Raw genomic sequence first — 20,339 nt, 5'->3', positions numbered from 1 at the left:
GGCTATATATACATAGCATATAGACTGCAGGCGGTGCTGCCAACATATATGTATATAGAGTTCTGGACATTCTATGATATATTTTAGTAAGTGAGTCTCCATGAAGGAAGATGGATTTGAAGCTAGGTGTGTCGCAGCAAAGAATAGGCTTGAATTTGAAGCAAAATCAGAGAGGCTTTCTGGCTTGGTGTCAAAGACTGGAAGCAGCCAAGAATTGGTTATCAGTGCGCGAAGAACAGTACACGTGAGAAGCCAAGACATCCCTTGTTAAAGTTGCAAAGAAGAAACCCCATGGGTGCCAAGTTTCTTCATTCAAGGTGAATAAATGCTATAATACGAGCAAATTCACGGTCTCTGATCACGTGAGCTCAGGAGGAAAATAGATGAACAGCATGGTGAACCGGACTGGAGATAGCAAGTGCTCACACTCCCATATATTCCAAGAGACGAGGAGCTACTGCAAGGCCAAGTTCAAAGACAATGTGAATGGCAGACAGCACTAGTGATGAAAGATGGCAGGCTAATTTGGTGGGACGATAAGGTTGAGTCCACTCATCAGCACCTGGTGTACCAGCTTACGTGCTGCTAGAGTCTCGTATGTTCCAGAAGGGTACAAGCGTGCCAACCAATTATAGAGGGCCATATAACGAAGAGCCTTATAGTTTAAGAGTCAATGAGGTGTTGTGTTTCTAAATATTGTTGAAGATGACTTGCATGAAGGGAGGGCATGAGTGGCCCTCCTGAATATAGAGACTCAATCACAGTCCCAGCCCCTATAGAAGTATACTTAGATGTTCCACTTGAGCCAACCACGATCCCATGTAGGTTTTCTTAATTTGCCACATAGTATGACGTCATGAATGACGGTTTTTTGCTATATATGTGTGATTTTTTGTAAAAATTGTTGAGATCATGCTTTGCCACGTCCGTTGATGTCTGTTGTACTCCCTGTTTTAGATAATTGTTAATTAAAAAAGTGTTATTTGCCAACTTCCTGAGCCTGTCTTTTTGCATAGTTTGAGAAGTTATTCTCTGTCATATCCATAGTACGACATGTTACCTTGAGTAAAAGGGCCTAAAGGTTTACCATGTCTCACCATTGGGTGTCTCTCCCCCCAACCCGAGGACCCCTTACCCAAGTGATCCTCCCTCGCTTGTCCACCCCCAGGGTCGGGATCCAAAAGCGATGGCCCCTAACCGTGGCCTCCTGAGTAAGGGATCCCTGGGGACTGGGATGTGAAACACACTCTGGTTTTTCACAGGGGCAACATGGCAAATCATAAGAATACAACAACAAAGAATGGTAATATTGGCCTTGTGACAATCCTACCGTAAAAGTGCATGACAAGGTGAGAAGTGCAAGGGGGTGTGGGGTAGAGGGAGAAATGCAGGAGTGGGGTACCCCCATGGGTGAGGGTGGGCAAGTGCTGGTCGGCCCAAGGTGGCAAGTGCTAGGGGAACAAGGGGGGGGGAAAGAGTACAGTGGACAGGGAGGACTAAGTTGGCATAGTCTGGTAAAAGGGAGCCTGAGGGCAAGTGCTGGCAAAGGATGCTGGGGGAACTGGTGGGGGGTGTATGTCTCTGAAGGGACCAGGCCACATTCGCAGCGGCAAATGGAGAGTTTAGCACATAAGGGGGAGAGGAAATGAAGAGGAGAAAAGGAAGGTCTTGATTTGTTTCCGGAACTTAAGAAGATCCGGCTCAAGTCTGAGGGGCGGGGGAAGGCTGTTCCAGAGGGAGGCGCCAGCCGAGGAAAGGAATATACCTCCCGCTCCCTGCTTGGAGAAACGTTTGACCTGCAGAGAGTTGGAGCCAGAAGACCGACGTACTCTGGCAGGTAGGTATTTCGGGAGAGAAAGCTGGATGTAGAGACCTCCCAGTCCCCAGACAGCCTTCTGGATGATGGGAAGGGTCTTGAATTTGATCCTTGCAGTCACCAGGAGCGAGTGGAGAGAATTTAGGGCTGGAGAGATGTGGTCCCTGGGCTTGAAGCCAAGAATAGGTTTTGCAGTCCTATTCTAGATTAGTTGGATGGGGGTGAAGGGAGGAAAGAGGAAGGTTGAGGAAGATGCTATTGCAGTAGTCAAGCCTAGAGAGAACCAGAGCCCTGGAGACATTGAGCTTCAGGGCGAAGGTGAGGGAAGGCAGAATGCCCGAGGGGATGAAGCTGAAAATAGAATTATTGGCAAGGTCTGTGATGTGTGGCGAGAAAGACAGAGAGGAGTCAACAGTGATCCCAAGGTTTTTTGCTTCACAAGTGGATGAGGGGAGGGGAACCAAAGAGTCTGACCAGAGAGTGGGGGGAAACAAGGAGCAGACGATCTCTGTCTTACTGGCATTCAGGCAGAGATCATTGGCAAAGCACCATGCCTGAATAGCAGTCAGGTATGAGGGAGGTAGAGGAGGAGGTAGAGAAGGTAGCAAGAAAGAGCTGTTGTCTGCGTAACATTGGAAATGAGGGGAGAAAGTGGATTAGTCTGAGGTCAGGTGCTGTTAAAAAAGCTTAAAAAAGCTATGCTATGAGAGATTTGCAATATTGGAGAATTGTGGGTGCATTCTGAACCGATACCAGGAACGAGTTGCAGAGGGTGGGCGTGTGCCAAGAGAAATTTGCAGACCCTCTCTTTGTGGACTAGTTGTGATTTGAGCCTCTTGGTCGATTTGCTGCGCAAGGAGCGTGTGCCACCAGATATGTGGATGCTAGCTGCCAGGTATATTGGGGTGCTACTTTTGACTGCTTTGTAGATGATACATGCAGTCTTGAACAGTATCCTGGCCTGGAGAGGAAGCCAATGTAGTTTGTGTAGGATGGGCATGAGTCGGTCAAATTTCTGCCCACCTGTAATATGACGTGCTGCAGTGTGGTAGACTGTTTTTAGGGAAGCCAACTGAGCAGCTGTGAGCCTTGAGAGGAGGGCATTTCCCCCATCAATTTGCGACACAAGGGCCTGCACTGCGGTCCAGAAGTCCTACAGCAGGATGAAAGGTTTGCTTTTGCAAAGGTTAGAGATTTGCAGCCAAGTGTCATGTCACGCGGGAGACTGGGGTCTGCCGCTCCCATTTCCTCCTGGCGAGTCTACCCGCGCGTTCGCGTCTGGGGACTCGCCGGGAGGGGAGCAACGGATTACAGGGCCGGCGGCCTTCGGCGCATGCGCGGAGGTCCTCTCTCTCGGTTCCGCGCATGCGCCGTGGGGGCTTGCCTTCCAAGCCTCGTTCTGGGTTCGCCGGCGCCCGGAAACGGAACGGTTTGCGTTCCAGGCCTCTCGGGCGCCGGCGGCCCATAAAAGAGGCCGCTAGTCAAAGCTGCCCGCGTCTCAACGCGGTTTGCTTCGCTTTCCTCGTTGTTCCTGCCCAGCCTTACCTGTGGCCTGTCCTGGGCCTACCTGCCTCCAGCCTTACCTGTGGCCTGTCCTGGGCCTACCTGCCTCCAGCCTTACCTGTGGCCTGTCCTGGGCCTACCTGCCTCCAGCCTTACCTGTGGCCTGTCCTGGGCCTACCTGCCTCCAGCCTTACCTGTGGCCTGTCCTGGGCCTACCTGCTTGCCTCCAGCCTTACCTGTGGCCTGTCCTGGGCCTGCCTGCCTCCAGCCTTACCTGTGGCCTGTCCTGGGCCTGCCTGCCTCCGGCCTTACCTGTGGCCTGTCCTGGGCCTGCCTGCCTCCAGTCCTTACCTGTGGCCTGCCCTGGGCCAGCCTGACTCCAGTTCTTATCCGGGTCCTGTCCTGGGCCTGCCTGCCTTCAATCCTCACCTGGGTTCGGCCCTGGGCCAGCCAGCCTCCAGCTACTACCTAGGTTTTGCCCTGGGTCAGTCTTCCCTCAGCCCATTCCGGAGTTCTGTCCTGAGTCATCATTGTGTAGAGGGGACTTATCCCACACTAGCCTGCATTCCCCCTGTTCCATCTTGGGCACGTTCCTACAGTTCTCTAATTGGCCAGACAACTAGTTCCAACTGTCCTCACTCTTTCCTGTCTTGCCTGACTCCGAATCTCATCCTGAGTACCATTGGAACTATCTGCACCAGCCAAGCTCCTTTGCCTACTACGAATACCTTTCTGCTACACTGGTCTATCTATCAACTGTCGCTGCACTGAGGTTCTTGGAAGATTCATGGTCTGGACAACAAGCTCTACCTGGACTATGGTTCCCTCCATCTGAGCCTACATCCTCTTGTCACGCTTACCTGGGAGAGTGCCTTTGTGACATTGGGGGTTGGTCCATCCTTCACCCAGTTCCTCATTTGGGTGGTGGAGAGGCTGATTCCTCGTGCCGCTATCTCATCAGTTCCTGGACTCCAGACTGGCGACCTCTGCGAGACCAACCACCAAGACTACAGGTACGCGGTCCTCTCGGGCCAATCAGCTTGACAGATTGAGACGCCTTCCTCCTGATTCAGAGATGGATGAATCGCAGGACATGAGGAACGAGTTGCTAGCGCTCAGGGCCGAGATGACCGCCCTGCGTCAGGAGAATCAAACATTACGACAAATGATAACGCAAGGAGCACCTAGTACCTCTCAAGGAGAGGGATCATTGGCTCATACAACACCCATCAAATTCGACGGAGACCCTAGACGGGTGGCGGAGTTTTGTAACCACTGCAGAATACACTTTCTCTTCAGGTCTACCTACTTCAACACTGATAGGGCCAAGATTGGTTACATCTTGGGGAACCTAACTGGGAACGCATTAGCTTGGGCAACTCCGTTTGTGGTTACGAACAGTCCTATTTTGAATGACTTTGCTGCCTTTGAAAAGGCCTTTCTTGAGGTATTTCAGACGCCGAACCTGGCCTCCGTTGCACAGAATCAATTGATGGACTACAAACAGGGAAGCAATGACGTCATCACCTACATCAGCCGTTTCCGACTTTTGGCTACTGACTCCCAGTGGCCCGAAATTACACAGAAGACACTGTTTCGTCGAGGCCTGAGAGAGGAGTACAAGGATGAGTTACTTCACATCCCTGAACCAGAGAGCCTTCAACTCTTGATCGATCAAGTACTCCGTATTGACCAAAGGCTAGCCGAACGAAAGGCTGAGAGACGTCGGCTTGACAGAAGCGGTCCCCGGACAACCAACACACCTGCTGGTTCGTTTGGGTCGACCGAGTCCGGACCTGAGCCCATGCAAGTAGGAGCCATGAGGGGACCTTTGACGGAAGAAGAGAAGAAACGAAGGAGGTCTTTGCGTTTGTGTCTTTACTGTGGAGCAGCTGGACATTATTTGGGTACGTGTCCTTTGCGTCCGCAGAAGAAGAAGTCGGGAAACTAGGAGACCTGTCGTATACAGGAAGGGCAACGACAGGTCCCATTCCTTCCTCAGACCCTTCTGTTATTTGTTCTATACGTCTGCCCATGCAACCAGCGGTACTACAGACCCTGAAGGTCCGAATTAAACTACCAGACAAGAACCTGGAAGTATCCGGTCTACTGGACTGTGGGGCTTCCGGCAATTACATCGACGAAACGTTCGTCACCAGACATAAGATACCACTCGTTTCCAGACACACGCCTCTGTCGGTGGAGCTTATTGATGGTACTCCCTTGTCTTCTGGACCCGTTAGTCAGTTCACAGTTGGACTGGCCCTTCTGATTGCTGATCATTACGAGGAACTAGCCTTTGATGTTATCAAGTCACCGAACTACAAGATGGTTTTGGGATTACCTTGGTTGCAACACCACAATCCTTTGATAGACTGGAGAACCCAGACCTTGACCTTTTCATCCGAACGGTGTGCTCAAGAATGCAAGCTACCCGTTCCCACCAGGACCGTCTCGACTTCTCTAATAACGGACAGCAATGGGGTTCATCTATGTTCCACGTCTCTGGTCCCACAGGAATATTCCGAATTCAAACATGTGTTTTCTGAACCTGGCAACATACCCCTTCCTCCACACCGTTCTTTTGATTGCTCCATTGACCTGCTACCGGACCACGTTATTCCCCATGGGAAACTATATGCTTTGACACGTGACGAGAAGCTAGTTCTTCAGGAGTATTTGTCGGAGAGTCTAGAAAAGGGGTACATTGTGCCATCGAAATCGCCTGCAGGATTCCCCCTGTTTTTTGTAAAGAAAAAAGAAGGTACATTGAGACCCTGTGTCGACTACCGGCAGTTGAATGACATAACAGCCAAGGACCGGTATCCTTTACCCTTAATTCGCAGCATCCTTGAAACCCTGCATACTGCGCGAATCTTCTCCAAATTGGACCTCCGCGGAGCTTATCATTTGGTGCGCATCAGGAGTGGGGACGAGTGGAAGACAGCTTTCAAGACATCTTTTGGGCATTTTGAATACAGGGTTATGCCTTTCGGCCTATGTAATGCTCCCGCTGTTTTTCAACGATTCATGGACTACATCTTTGGTGACCTGTTAGGGTTATCCGTTTGGGTTTATCTGGACGACATATTGATATTCTCTAAATCCTTAGACGAGCATGTGGAACATGTTCGTGAGGTCCTTCATCGGCTGTCCGTCAATAACCTGTTCGCCAAAGCGGAGAAATGTAGCTTTCACCAACCCAGCATTGAATTCTTGGGATTTGTTATCAATCAAGAAGGCATTGGGATGGATCCCAAGAAGGTGCGAGCCATACAAGAATGGAGACATCCACACGATATCAAGGCTCTCCAACGCTTCCTGGGATTCGCAAACTTTTACAGGCGCTTTATCCCACAGTTCTCACAGATCTCGGCGCCCCTCACCAGGCTAACCAGCAGCAAGATCACGTTCGAATGGGATCTCGTGGCTTCCCGGGCTTTCGACGTATTGAAGTCGGCCTTTATGGCTGCCCCGATCCTGCGCCATCCCCAGGAAGAGTTGCCTTACATAGTGGAGGCCGATGCTTCCAGCTTTGCTGTAGGGGCAGTCCTTCTTCAGAAAGATCCTATCACGTTGGTAGAACATCCAGTAGCCTATTATTCTCGCAAGTTGAGTCCCAGCGAACGAAACTACGCGGTGATTGAAAGGGAACTGTTAGCCATCAAGACCGCATTCGAGGAATGGAGACATTTTCTCCTCGGAGCACGCTTTTCTGTGGAGGTGCGGACAGACCATCGCAATCTGCAATATCTTCGCTCTCTGCAATGTCGGACTCCTCGTCAAGCCCGGTGGGCCTTCTTCTTCTCTCCGTTTGAGTTCCATGTTACTTATATCCCGGGAACCTCCAATACGAAAGCGGATGCGCTTTCCAGGTCCCTGGAAAACGTAGATGGGACGCCCTGTCCAGAACAGCCACTGATTTCTCCTCGCCATTTTCTGCTGGCCTTGTCCTCTCACCTTAAGTCCATCGCGGAAGCCACTCGGTCGGATCCAGAAAGAACGTCCCTTCTTAGTCGGCAACTAGTATCAGAACGAGACGGACTGTTGTTTTTTCGAAGAAGACTCTACATACCCAGAGGAGCCATTAGAAGGGGCATTCTACACGGATTCCATGATTCACCCATAGGAGGACATCGCGGGGTCAGAGCCACTCGAGAGTTGATATCCCGACAGTTCTGGTGGCCTGGTTGGGCGACCGAGGTCCAGAAGTACATTGACAGCTGTCCAATATGTGCCCAGTGCAAGGTTCCCAGAAGACGACCATTGGGTTTGTTAATGCCCACCGAAGTGGCTCCCTATCCATGGCATACCATCGCCACCGATTTCATTGTGGATTTGCCTCCATCTGAAGGGTACACCTGTATAATGGTGGTTGTGGACAGCTTCACCAAACTGGCCCATTTCATCCCATTCCGGAAAATCCCTACAGCTACTCAAATGGCTTCAGCGTTTCTGCACGACATCTACCGGTTGCACGGCCTACCGGAGAAAATCATATCGGATAGAGGTACCCAGTTTCTTTCATCATTTTGGAGACAGGTGTGTGGTCATCTGGGAATACATAGAGCACTAAGCTCAGGCTATCACCCACAGACAAATGGGCTAACCGAAAGGACCAATCAGACTTTGGAGGGGTACCTCCGCTGTTTTGCCAATGCCACACAGTCTAATTGGAAAGGTGGGCTAGATCTGGCCGAAGTATCCTACAACAACACTGTTCATGCCTCCATTGGAGTCAGCCCATTCTTCTGTTCCACTGGTCTACATCCTCGGTTAATGCCTTTTCAACCAGTTCCGTCTAGTACTGTTCCCTCTGCTGATGGTCTGGTCTTACACATCCGGGAACAGCAAGAACTTGCACACAAGATCTTAAGTGAAGCCAAGGATCGGATGAAGAGACAGGCAGACAGGAAGAGGAGTGCAGAACCTAATTTCCAGGAGGGCGACAAGGTGTGGTTGTCCTCAAAGAACCTGCCTCTCCGCAATCTGCCCGTCAAACTGGCCCCTCGATATTTGGGACCCTTTGTTATCACCAAACGGTTGTCCTCTGTAGCCTTCCGTCTTCACCTACCCTCTTCCTGGCGTGTACATCCCGTTTTTCACGTGTCCCTGTTAAAACCCTATGTGGTCGATGATTATGGCCGCACCTCTCCTCGTCCGGCCTCTGTTTTGGTGCAGGGGGGCCCTGAGTTTGAGGTACACGAGATCTGTGATGCCCGGTACCGTAGAGGGGTGCTCCACTATTTGGTTGACTGGAAGGGGTACCCGGCCTGTGATCGTACCTGGGAACCGCGCCAGCACGTGCATGCTCCCCGGCTGATACGTGAGTTCTACGTACGGTTTCCCTGGAAGCCTGGGGCCCCGGGTCTTCCTGGGAGGGGGCATAGTGTCATGTCACGCGGGAGACTGGGGTCTGCCGCTCCCATTTCCTCCTGGCGAGTCTACCCGCGCGTTCGCGTCTGGGGACTCGCCGGGAGGGGAGCAACGGATTACAGGGCCGGCGGCCTTCGGCGCATGCGCGGAGGTCCTCTCTCTCGGTTCCGCGCATGCGCCGTGGGGGCTTGCCTTCCAAGCCTCGTTCTGGGTTCGCCGGCGCCCGGAAACGGAACGGTTTGCGTTCCAGGCCTCTCGGGCGCCGGCGGCCCATAAAAGAGGCCGCTAGTCAAAGCTGCCCGCGTCTCAACGCGGTTTGCTTCGCTTTCCTCGTTGTTCCTGCCCAGCCTTACCTGTGGCCTGTCCTGGGCCTACCTGCCTCCAGCCTTACCTGTGGCCTGTCCTGGGCCTACCTGCCTCCAGCCTTACCTGTGGCCTGTCCTGGGCCTACCTGCCTCCAGCCTTACCTGTGGCCTGTCCTGGGCCTACCTGCCTCCAGCCTTACCTGTGGCCTGTCCTGGGCCTACCTGCTTGCCTCCAGCCTTACCTGTGGCCTGTCCTGGGCCTGCCTGCCTCCAGCCTTACCTGTGGCCTGTCCTGGGCCTGCCTGCCTCCGGCCTTACCTGTGGCCTGTCCTGGGCCTGCCTGCCTCCAGTCCTTACCTGTGGCCTGCCCTGGGCCAGCCTGACTCCAGTTCTTATCCGGGTCCTGTCCTGGGCCTGCCTGCCTTCAATCCTCACCTGGGTTCGGCCCTGGGCCAGCCAGCCTCCAGCTACTACCTAGGTTTTGCCCTGGGTCAGTCTTCCCTCAGCCCATTCCGGAGTTCTGTCCTGAGTCATCATTGTGTAGAGGGGACTTATCCCACACTAGCCTGCATTCCCCCTGTTCCATCTTGGGCACGTTCCTACAGTTCTCTAATTGGCCAGACAACTAGTTCCAACTGTCCTCACTCTTTCCTGTCTTGCCTGACTCCGAATCTCATCCTGAGTACCATTGGAACTATCTGCACCAGCCAAGCTCCTTTGCCTACTACGAATACCTTTCTGCTACACTGGTCTATCTATCAACTGTCGCTGCACTGAGGTTCTTGGAAGATTCATGGTCTGGACAACAAGCTCTACCTGGACTATGGTTCCCTCCATCTGAGCCTACATCCTCTTGTCACGCTTACCTGGGAGAGTGCCTTTGTGACATTGGGGGTTGGTCCATCCTTCACCCAGTTCCTCATTTGGGTGGTGGAGAGGCTGATTCCTCGTGCCGCTATCTCATCAGTTCCTGGACTCCAGACTGGCGACCTCTGCGAGACCAACCACCAAGACTACAGGTACGCGGTCCTCTCGGGCCAATCAGCTTGACACCAGGTTGTTTAGTTATATGTTTCTTGAAGGACAGGCTGTTTTCAGTGGTAATGCCCAAGGATGTTGCTCTGCCCGAGAGTTGCGGATTAATCCTTCTAGCTGGATATCATTCAGCCATTGTTGGGCTAGTTGGTGTTTAGCGGGGAGATCAATGAGGAGGAATTTGGTCTTGGCTGGATTAAGTTTGAGGCAGGCAGCTGACATTCAGGACTGGATGATGGTTAGGTAATTGAAGAGACGACTGATGTCCTGTGGGCTTTTTATTCTCATAGACAATTGAGTATCGTCTGTGCATTGGTGGATGGCTATATCAGGGTTTTTAAAGAGTGTACCTAGACGCTCCATGTAAATGCTCAAAGGGATTAGTGAGAGGTTGGAGCATGGGGGGGTACTCTGCAGGAGACCAGGAGTCGGTTGAATTCATTGTGTTCATCTGGACAGCCTGGTTTTTGTCCGAGAGGTAGGAGGTAAACCGATGCAGGACAGTGCCAGAGAATCCCATGCAATTGACAAGGAGGATGCAGTTGTTGACTGTGTCAAATGCAGCCAAGAGGTCAAGGAGGACGAGGAGGCACAAGTCACCCTTGTACATGACTTGGAGGCTATCATCCGCCACCTGGTTGGTGGCCATCTCGATGCTACACTTGATATGTCACCCCAACTGATAGTCATTTAGGAGATGTAGTTGATTGATTCTGGTGTCTAGTTGTGTAGTGACTACTTTTTTCAAACATTTGCCAATAAACGGGAGGTTTGTAATGGGCTGGTAGTTGGCCAGGTCATCTGGGTCTAGGGTTGTCTTTTTCAAAAGAGGTTGTATGAGACCAGTCTTGACGGTGCCTGGGAATTACACTTCATGGAGGGAGACGTTAATGATACCGAGTAGTGCATTGAGTGCCGGGCCCATCAATTGTTTAATAATGGAGGCTGGGATTATATCATCTGAGTAGGGAGTAGGTTTAAGAGACGTGATTGTTTTAGGAGGTCTGGGTGAGGAGAATTCATTCTACAGGGGAAGTGTGCATGCTGGAGTGCAGGGGAGAGGGCCTAATGCTGTGGCAGGTTGATTTAATGCTCTGTTGGATTTTGTCATTGCGTTGCTTTTTTCCTGAGTTGCTTGCACCTTGGGGTCGGGTGAGGGTTTGGTACAACAATGTTGATGCGGTAGTAAGCAGCTTTGGCTTCGGTAATCAGAATCCTACAGTTGGCGCAGAGAGATTTGATATTGGTGAGATCTCCAGAGTTACCTTTTTTTACAGTTTCTTTAGGGCTCTGATTGAGCGTTTGTTGGAGGCGAGTTCTGTGGTTTACCAAGTGGCAGATTGTTTGGTCTTGGCCCAGGTGGCTTATAGGGCGGCTTGAGCATCCATCAGATTCATAGCTTAGTTGTTGAACAATTCTAGGAAGACCGAGGCATTCCCGGTGGTGGGAAAGTCTGCAAAGTTTGCTTCCAGCTCATTGACCAGGAAGGTTTTGAATGTGCATTGATGATTGAGGGGGCGTTAAGCCTGACCTTTGTGAGCTGTGGTCAAGTAGGTGAGCAACCGTGAGATGGCGGCATCCTCAGACCAGTCAAGTGGGATAGGGTCTGTGCAGTTGAGGAGGGGGGGGATGATGTAAAGACTAAGTCTAGGGGGTTGCCTTCATTGTGCGTGGGGGAGAGAACATTTTGCTTAAGGTGTATGGATCCGGTAAGTGTAAAAATCATGTTTCGAATGTAGTTGTCGCCGTGTGACTCAGGGATGTTAAAATCTCTGAGAAAGACATTATTATTGTGTGCTAGTTTGGCAGAGGAGAATAAGTTGGAGATATCAGCAATGAAAGAGTCACTCCTGTGAGTTGGTCTGAAGATGAGGCGAAAGGTGATGGATTCCTTGTGACATAAAGGAAAGCAGCAGGCAAGTGACTCGAACAAGCTTGCTCTGGCAGAGGGGATGATGGAGCATGGCCAATGGCTCCTGTGGATGATTGCCACTCTGCATCCTGCCCTTCCTGGCTTCATGTTGGATGCAGTAGCCTGGGGGGTAGGAGGACATAAAAAACATGGTGGGAGGGTGGGGTAAGCCATGTTTCAGTGACGAAGAGAGCATCAAGGTTGGCTGACTGCCGAGCTTGCATTAATCAGAACGAGGGGACATGTCCATGTGGTTTCAGAGTGTTGGATGGGGGCAATTGGCATACTGATGAGGTTCGTTAAGGTAGCTTGCCGGGGCTGCCCAGGGTGCTTGGCTATTCAAACCTTAGCAAAGGTGGGTACAGAGTGTGGGGGGAGGAAACACATGGTAATGTCTTTTGGTGAGTAGTAGAAGTAGTGACTACTTTGTAGATGAAAGGTAGAATAACAGGTCTGACCCTTCGACGTATCAGGCCCGAACAGGCAAAAACAGGTGAGGTCCTTGCCTTTGTCCGTTCTTGCTGAGGAGGCCAGCGATAAGGACACCTAAGGAGGACTGGTTTACATGATTATTTGATAATACTTTGGGACATAAAGGAAGGTTGTGTGCAAATAACCCTTATCTAATTGTAAAATGTGTGAGACTCAAATACGAACAGCCCTATACAATGACAGGTTTCACGAGGAATGTGATATAATTATTTGAATTAGCTGAAGAAGAGACCTTGTTTATTGGAAAAGCAAGAGTATTCGAATGAGTAGTTGCGAAAATGCCTACTCAGTCCCACACTGCTACTAAACCAAAATGACCACCATCAAAAAGATGAACAAGGCACAATCTGAACAGTATACTTCCTTCACCTTTTAGGGTAGAGTAGGCAATACCTTTCAGAAGGGGATGTATGCTGGTAACAGTAGTAAATCAAACAGCATTAGTACAGTGAATCCCTAAAAAAGAATGCCCAATCAAAGATATATACAAATAAGACCTTTAATTAATCTAAAAACTCACACAACTAATAAAAACACTAACACCCCCCACTCCACCCCTCTTGAGAATACAGACCTTTGAGGGAGAAGTCAACTCTCGGTCTTCAAGACAGGGTAGGCAAGCAATCAGTTCAGCAGAAATGCCTGATCAAAGAATATGTCTTTGGAAAAAGGTGGAGAGAAAGGTATTTAAAGTCCCTGGAGTCCTCAAAGGTGGCCCAGGGGAACCGGATTGCTGCAAATAACTTTTAGTGATGTTCTTGTGGCTCAACAGCATCAAGCCAGGCAGTGTTTCAGCACCGAGTTGGTGAGCTAGGTGACTTGGGACAATATACAGGGTGGTTCACAAGTAGCAATGGCATGTGCTATGAAGTTGTTTGGAACAGGCAGGTGATGTTCATATCTGTGTAGCTCACAAGCAGTTTGATGTGGAAATCGGGATCAGAGCTGTTCCTTGACTTCTGGGTTGCTGGGAGGTCTCCTTGTCCAGGGTCTCTAGGCGACAGGGTTGTCCTTGTTCTGCACTTCCATGCCAGGAAGGTTACCAGAGAGTACCTGCAGAAACTGCTTTTTCCAGCGAGCAGGATCCTGGTTCCAGCGTTCAGGTAGCAGTTAAGACCTTGTTCCACTCTGTAGCTTCACCCCAAATAATTCCCTGGGATGGTTGGGGGAAAAGCTGGCCTCTTGCTTGAAAGTCTCTGGTCTTCACCTCTCTGGCAGAGGACTTTGGAGAAGACTGTTCCACGTGAATCCTTTGTCTTCAGAAGACAGAATATGAATCAGCCAAGGGGAGGGTTCCCTCATTCCCCTTATAATGCCACAGCTGATTGGTTCCATCCATCTGTAAGGCATGAATCAGAGCTGCTGCAAAAAGTGTCCTTTGCTTTCTGATGTCACATCCAGAGTGCTCTGTCAGCAGAAGTGGGGAGAGGGCAGGAATGTGTACAGCAGCATCAACATCAAAAATAGTGTAACCCTTCCGTGGGCCACCCTTTGTCCCGGGGCTACTCCAACTTTGCCTCCTTCCTCTGCCTCACTTAAAAGAGACTCTGGTAATCAGTGCCCTGATGTGGACTACCTTTTGCATCCATGCAGGCATGTCTTTCGAGGCAGATTTCCCCAACAACTCCCTAGGTGAATGCATGTACCGGGAGGAGATGACACTTATTCACAGGAGCATCCAAGGGGAAGCTTCCTTGTTGTCACACAGTGGGTGCCTGGACCCAGGCCAACAAACTGAATCCACACAGCCCTGCCATGGACGAGCCCCTGGTCATCAGGTTGACCAGTATATGAAATCAAATTGCTTGTGGCTGTATAAAGGTTGGATTTCAAGAGCCACCCTGCCACACCAGACAGGGCTTATCTTTAGAGTTTATTTTGCCATCAATCCTCGCACCTGTGGGCTCCAGCATGCTGTACTCAGAAATATACACGCGTCCTTTCAACCACTATGCTTGCCACAGCAAAGAAGTTGCAGGGGCTGTCGGAAAGGAAGACCCAGCAAAGTCACATGGGTGCAATATTCTTGTACTGGCATGGAGCATTAAGGGAGTGAGATCTGATTAGCAGACCTTACCCCCAGAAACAGAACTACCTGCATCATTTGATGTAAATAAAAAGAAGCTCAGGATACACAGCGATGACTTAATTCCTGCTCACTTGTTTGTAAAAATGTGCATTATAAGCAGCATATATTGCCCATGCACAGTGCTTTAAAAGAGATAAGTAATCAACGTGACCCCAACGAGTATTGAACAGTATTTGGGAGAAGGAATTAAGAAGTCCCTGGCTCAACCTGCTTGCAAGTAGTTAATCATGGGTGGTGCCAGTCCCTGGCTTGGGAGGGCTTAAGCACGTCCACTTTCAATAAGGTGAGACAGAAGGCAGCACTCTGCCACCAATGGGAAAGGGGTAACATGCGAGAGGTTGCCACATTGTGCATCTGGGAGAGGAGAGTATTTACATTTAAACAGTCGTTAAAGTGGCCGCAGCAACAAATGTACAAAGGCAGATGACAACAGCCTGCCCTGGTGATTTCAACCCCTATGAGGAAGCCAAAGGCTCCGGTTCCATGTGATGAAGTCCCTGGGGAAAAAAAGCATTCCCCCACATTTTTTATTCTAACTCCAGTCCTAGAATATTTGGGGAAAGTGCTAAATTTTTGTGGGAGTGCAAATTTGGGGAAATGTCGGCCCCTGGTGACCTTTTCCATGTGACATTATCACTGGATACCAAGGCTTCCTGCTGGGATCAGCATTTAGAAGCCCACACCTCTAATGATTACATATCTTTGTTATGTTCGGGCCTGGCGTGGGACCCGCTAGCCATAGCTCTCAACCATTTGTGTCGCCAAGATGGGTGAAAACAAATGATTTCGTTATTGGCGGGTGAGAGCCCATTGAAATGAATGGGCGTGCAGGAGGCTTGGCGGGTCAGTCAGCTGTTTACAAGGCGGGTGACACCCGCCAAAAGCGTGTGAGTTGGGAGCTATGGCTAGGTCAGAGAGCAAGAAACACACACATGCTCAGCTTGCTATCCACAGTTGCACCGCCTTTCTTTTCCAGGGCCTGTGCAGGTGTGCATATTCACCTCCTCCTTACAATGTGGTGCTTTGAAACACTATTCAGTTGCATAAGGGCCTAACAAATGCTCAATACATTATTTTTTTTTATTCCACGCGCGTCATTCTACATTTGTGAAGCTAAATATTCTAAGAATTGGGGCGAAAGATGCACGTAATGGACCAAAAGAAGGTTTGATAGCTATTCGGCCACCTGGGCTTAGAAGAAGGGAGTGTTGGGGACCATACATACCTATCCTCCCGATTTAGGCGTGAGACGCCCGATTTTTTATTTGAAGATATTGCTATTTCTCCCTTTCTCCCGCCTAAAATAATTCTAACCCCAATGCAAGACTCTCAGGAAATACATTTCTCCTGCTTTCCTTGACAAAATCTCCCTCACAGGTTCTTCAGAATAAAGGAGGAGGGCCGTTGGTTGACAGAGCATTTGTTGAGCCAAGGGCCCCACTCACGACCAGCTTTTAAAACTGTCACCCAGCGCCAGCCCCAAAAAGTTTGAGGGTGGCTCAGTCTCCTGAACCTTTGAAAAAACATATGGCGTATGTTGGGGGCCCGCCCCTGAGTCACCGGAGCGGGCCACCCCGTCGTCGGGATCACCTGACGTGCTCACCAGGGCTGCGTTTACACAACCAACACTTGCCAGTTATCACCCTGCATGCTCTGGATCACCGGAGTTCCACACGGAGGCTGGGGGCACTCAGCATCATGCAACCTCGGCTCTGGGGGCCCCCAGGCCGGGGTTACCCATTCAAACATGCTCACATGGTCCAGGCATCCACAGGAGGGACGGGGTTGCCCAGCAGGGTCGCATCCGAGGTGAGTGCCACATGGCTAGGCCCTATGCATACTGTGCTGCACCAGCATGGTGCAGCGAACAAAGACACAGGAGTCAAGGATTGAATCGACTGACGAGCCGGAAGCGGCTCGTCCCTTTTATTAACATGGTCACATGGTTAGCCCAACACTGGAAGGTAACATGTCCCCCAAAGTGGGTGACATGCAACAGCGTATGTAACTAGCGGCCTAACAGAAGGTCGAATTTTCTTGAAATCTGATCTCTAATTGTCTGAAAAAAATGAAGGTATGATTCTAAAGACGGCGGATAGGGACATCTACTGGCAAAGAGCATTAATGTTATGCTGCACATAAGCTTTTCATTGAATGTTATCGTGGGGACAAGTTCGTGCGGGGATATCAGGAGCGAGCGGTGAGGGCTGGCTCATAGACAATGTTTTGTCAATGGACTGGAAATGGTGAACTGAAACCCCGTGACTCTTATGGTATTGGCACGTCCCACCAATTTACATACAAGTGACAGTAATTACAAGTGAGCCATTATGGCTGTAGCGCTGACCCAAAAACGTAAAACCTGACCTGACTTACCCAGGCGCCATTTATAGTTCACTCTCTCCTTTCACACTACTTTTTCCTGAACAGACAGCGGACCTGGCTTATCAGCCGAGAATCTTGAAGAACGCGTACTTTCCAAAAAGAAATTAAACCTTCTGTGTCTAATATGGCCGCCACCTGTTCTCCACCAGCGTGCATATTGGTTTACACTTTATCCACCACATTGTGTTTAGAAACATGTCAACGAACTGATAATGTGGATAGATGTTTAAATTTGATCGAAACTCATGTAGTCACTTTCACAATAGTATTTTAATTGATACCTTCATATGAGTTTTTGATATTTAGATATTTTAAAACGTAAGATACTCCAGCTCAAGATGGCGGCCCTTTGCAATGCCTCTGTGGTCGCGGGGCTGCTCTGGCGCTCTATGATCGCGCATTGGCACTGGGGTCAGAGTTGACGGACACTTGGAAAGATGGAGGGGAAGCCGGCAGGGGAAGGGCAGAAATCTGCCAAATTCGCACAACGAATAGACCCGAAACGTGACCCTTTGGAGCCCGAGCAGAGGGCATCGATGCGCAGAGCGGAGCTGGCACACTGGCAGAAGAACGTGCACAAGCTGCGGAATAAAAACGTGGCTACCGGATTGGCAATTGGGGCCGTAGTTTTGGGCATCTGTATCCTTTACCTGTGTGCTGAGATGATTTATTCGAAGAAAACACATTTTATTGGCAGCAAGAGCCCAGCTATCTAAATCGTTAAAGCGAGTGTGTGTACATATATGATATGGCATTTGTGACGCGCCTATACATAAGTGTTTCAAGGTGCAACGAGGCAAGAAAGGGGGAACAGAGGGAGGGCAGAGACAACGAAATTACAAGTGACATAGAGAGCGCCCAAGTGCAGGGGAGGGGAGAAGTGCCAGGGGAAAGGGGAGGGGGCAGTGCTGTACATTGGATCAAAACAACCAGAAGTGCGGCCAGCAGGTGGCAGGTGCCATGGTAAGTGCAGACAGTAGGTGTCCAAAAGTGCAGGTAGGGGGACTGGGGTTACAGATACAGACCCAAGTGCAAGGGTTGCCGGGAGGCAGCACAGGGTTGCAACCGGGCAGGTAGGGACCTGGACCTGAAATCAGAGGGTAGCCAGTTGACCAGTGCAGTATCAGACAGGAAATCAGCAGGGGTGAGGAAGAGAGAAGGCATAAGCAAAGAGGAAGGTCATGAGGTGCTTCCAGAACCAGAGATGGTTCTATTCAAGTTTCAGAGAGGCAGGGAGGATGTTCCAGAGGGAGTCCCCAGCCGAAGAAAGAGATCTACCACCAACTCATTGCTTGGAGAAGCGACTCACCCTGAGGGTGTTGGAGGTGGAGGAGCGAAGACAAGTATAGTGACAATAGCCTGTTACCACAATCTTAAAACAAAGCCTATACCCGTGCTGCACTCAAGACATATGAAAGGGAGGTTTTCAAAATGTTTTTAATATAAAGGTAATATAAAGGTAAAATAAAATTTAACACAGGTTGTAAATTTAACATGTTTTCACGATCTGTAGAGAAAAGTTTTATTTGTCATACAGCCTAACACATCAGTGACAAACTGGGGAGTGCCTGGTCAACAAGGCCTCTAAACATCTCGGCAAGAAAACTGAACAATAAGCTAATCCGTTTGGCAGGAGGCCAGCTGCCGATAGTGGCCAACGGATTGGTGAGCTGGTCGAACAATGCATCGCGATAGAGTACATCTATTGGTCAAAGGAAAATACTTTTCGAAAACTTTATGGCGGTGGTACGCACAGCACAAGCGGGGGGGGCAGTACACCCTACTGGTTGGTTGAAGGTCCTGTGGGGGTGGACTATGTGGTCAGTGATTTGCCCCTCCCGAGGAACCCTGAGGCCGGGTAGATGCAGTGGTGTGGGCACGGTCTGCATCTCACTGGCAAGGCTTTGGCCTGCCAGGAGGGTCCGATGGGAAGGTGGACGGATAAAGAGGGGCTGAGGGGGCCAGGAGGTGGAAGGGGCCGAACAAGAGAAGGGTGATTCCTGGGATCACCCCCCAACAAAGGGTATGACGGGGAGGTCCACGACAGCGTAGGGGGGACCTCACCGCTGTACAATGCCGAAGGCGGCGGAGCTAGCAGTTACACCTGGACTGCCTGTCACAAGGAGGAACCACTGTGAATATGATTTGTAAAATGTACCTGTTATGATTATTCTGTTGGTATTCTTGAGGTTGTGTTTAATAGTTAGATGTGTTGATTCTGCTTAGTAATGTTAAGGATTAAACGTGGCCATATATTCCCAAACAAGAAATTAGTCTGTGTGGTTTTCTACGGTACGACTGGTACTGATTCCCTGTTGAGCCCATGGAAGCGGGTCCCCTCCCCCACCGGAGGGGCCGCAGGCGGGGCGGGAGGTGCCAGGAAGGCTTGAGAAAATGGGTGACTACTGTAGCAGCCACCAGGAATTGGCCGAGGTTGTGGTGACACGTCCCCGGCCAGAACAATGGGAAGAGCCACAGGGGCCTCGGCAACAGCTGTTAGGGTCTGGGCAGTGGGTAAAGATCAGCAGCTCTTCTACTTTGCCGTCGTGACCCTTCCGAGAGCCCTGTGGATCTCCTGGATCTTCCTTTGCCTGGAATGCCGCTGGCAAACCGCTTTCACACTCCTCTGCAAGTTTCCATCCCACACTCCCTTTTGCTTGAGGAGCTGCAGAGAGGTGTAGGTTGGCAGACTGGGTGGGCCATGGGGTCAGTGAGGCCGGTTAGGTCTATGCCTTGGAATACCATTTTTTTAAAGCCATGAATCATTTGAACTTGGAGCAGTTAGTCATGGGCCAGTGCATGTGCTTGGAAACACTCGATTTAATTTCTGCGTCACCCAGCCTGGCTACTGCTTTTTTAGCCTTCTGCGTTCTCTGGTCCAACCACCACGTGGTGCCTTTTTTTACTTCAAACCCCCGCCTCTCACGCCAAAACCATCCATCAGCATGTATTAGAGTATTGTTGGTGTTGGGTATCCCAGAAAGAATATTTCAGATAACTGGGACACCCCTCAAGATGTAGATCTGTCTAATGTTGCACAGACCTTCATGACGGTGGCTGACCTGCTTGCTCCTCTACTGCTATGTAAGGGCAAATCTCACACCTTGGAGCCATGGTTTAATGACTGAGCACCATTCAGATCGTAGATGGCGTGCTTACCACACAATGGCGCATAGACTTTTGTTTAATCAGAGTTCTAATGTCTATCACAAGGCAATTTGTTTTGCTAAAACCAAATATTACACCGGTCAAGTTCAAGGGGCATAAAACAAACCGGAATAACTTTTTTCTTTAGTGCGCTCTCCACTAAGAGTGATTCAATGGCCACCATTATTCCGTTGCAAATATTGTGACTCTTCGGCAGTCTTCTTTGTTACTAAAGTTAGTAACATACAAGCATCAATTGCCGCCACTGGACTGCCATTG

At 50.2% G+C, this 20,339-nt stretch overlaps 1 protein-coding gene across 1 annotated transcript in view; it reads right to left on the bottom strand.

The window, feature by feature from the left end:
* The window catches only part of CNTD1 (cyclin N-terminal domain containing 1), a 524,358-nt gene extending 507,328 nt beyond the window's left edge, over nucleotides 1–17,030 (bottom strand). Inside the window, exon 1 of the mRNA XM_069634172.1 lies at nucleotides 16,905–17,030. Coding sequence (XP_069490273.1) covers nucleotides 16,905–16,915 — 11 coding nt within the window. The 5' untranslated portion in view covers nucleotides 16,916–17,030. The remainder of the gene's footprint in view (nucleotides 1–16,904) is intronic.
* Between the last annotated feature and the right edge of the window lie 3,309 nt (nucleotides 17,031–20,339).

Source organism: Ambystoma mexicanum, chromosome 13 (assembly GCF_040938575.1).
Source record: "Ambystoma mexicanum isolate Mex_15411 chromosome 13, UKY_AmexF1_1, whole genome shotgun sequence".
NCBI classification, from domain to species: Eukaryota; Metazoa; Chordata; class Amphibia; order Caudata; family Ambystomatidae; genus Ambystoma; species Ambystoma mexicanum.
Note: the sequence above shows the minus strand (reverse complement) of the source record. Positions and strands in the feature narration are given on the sequence as shown.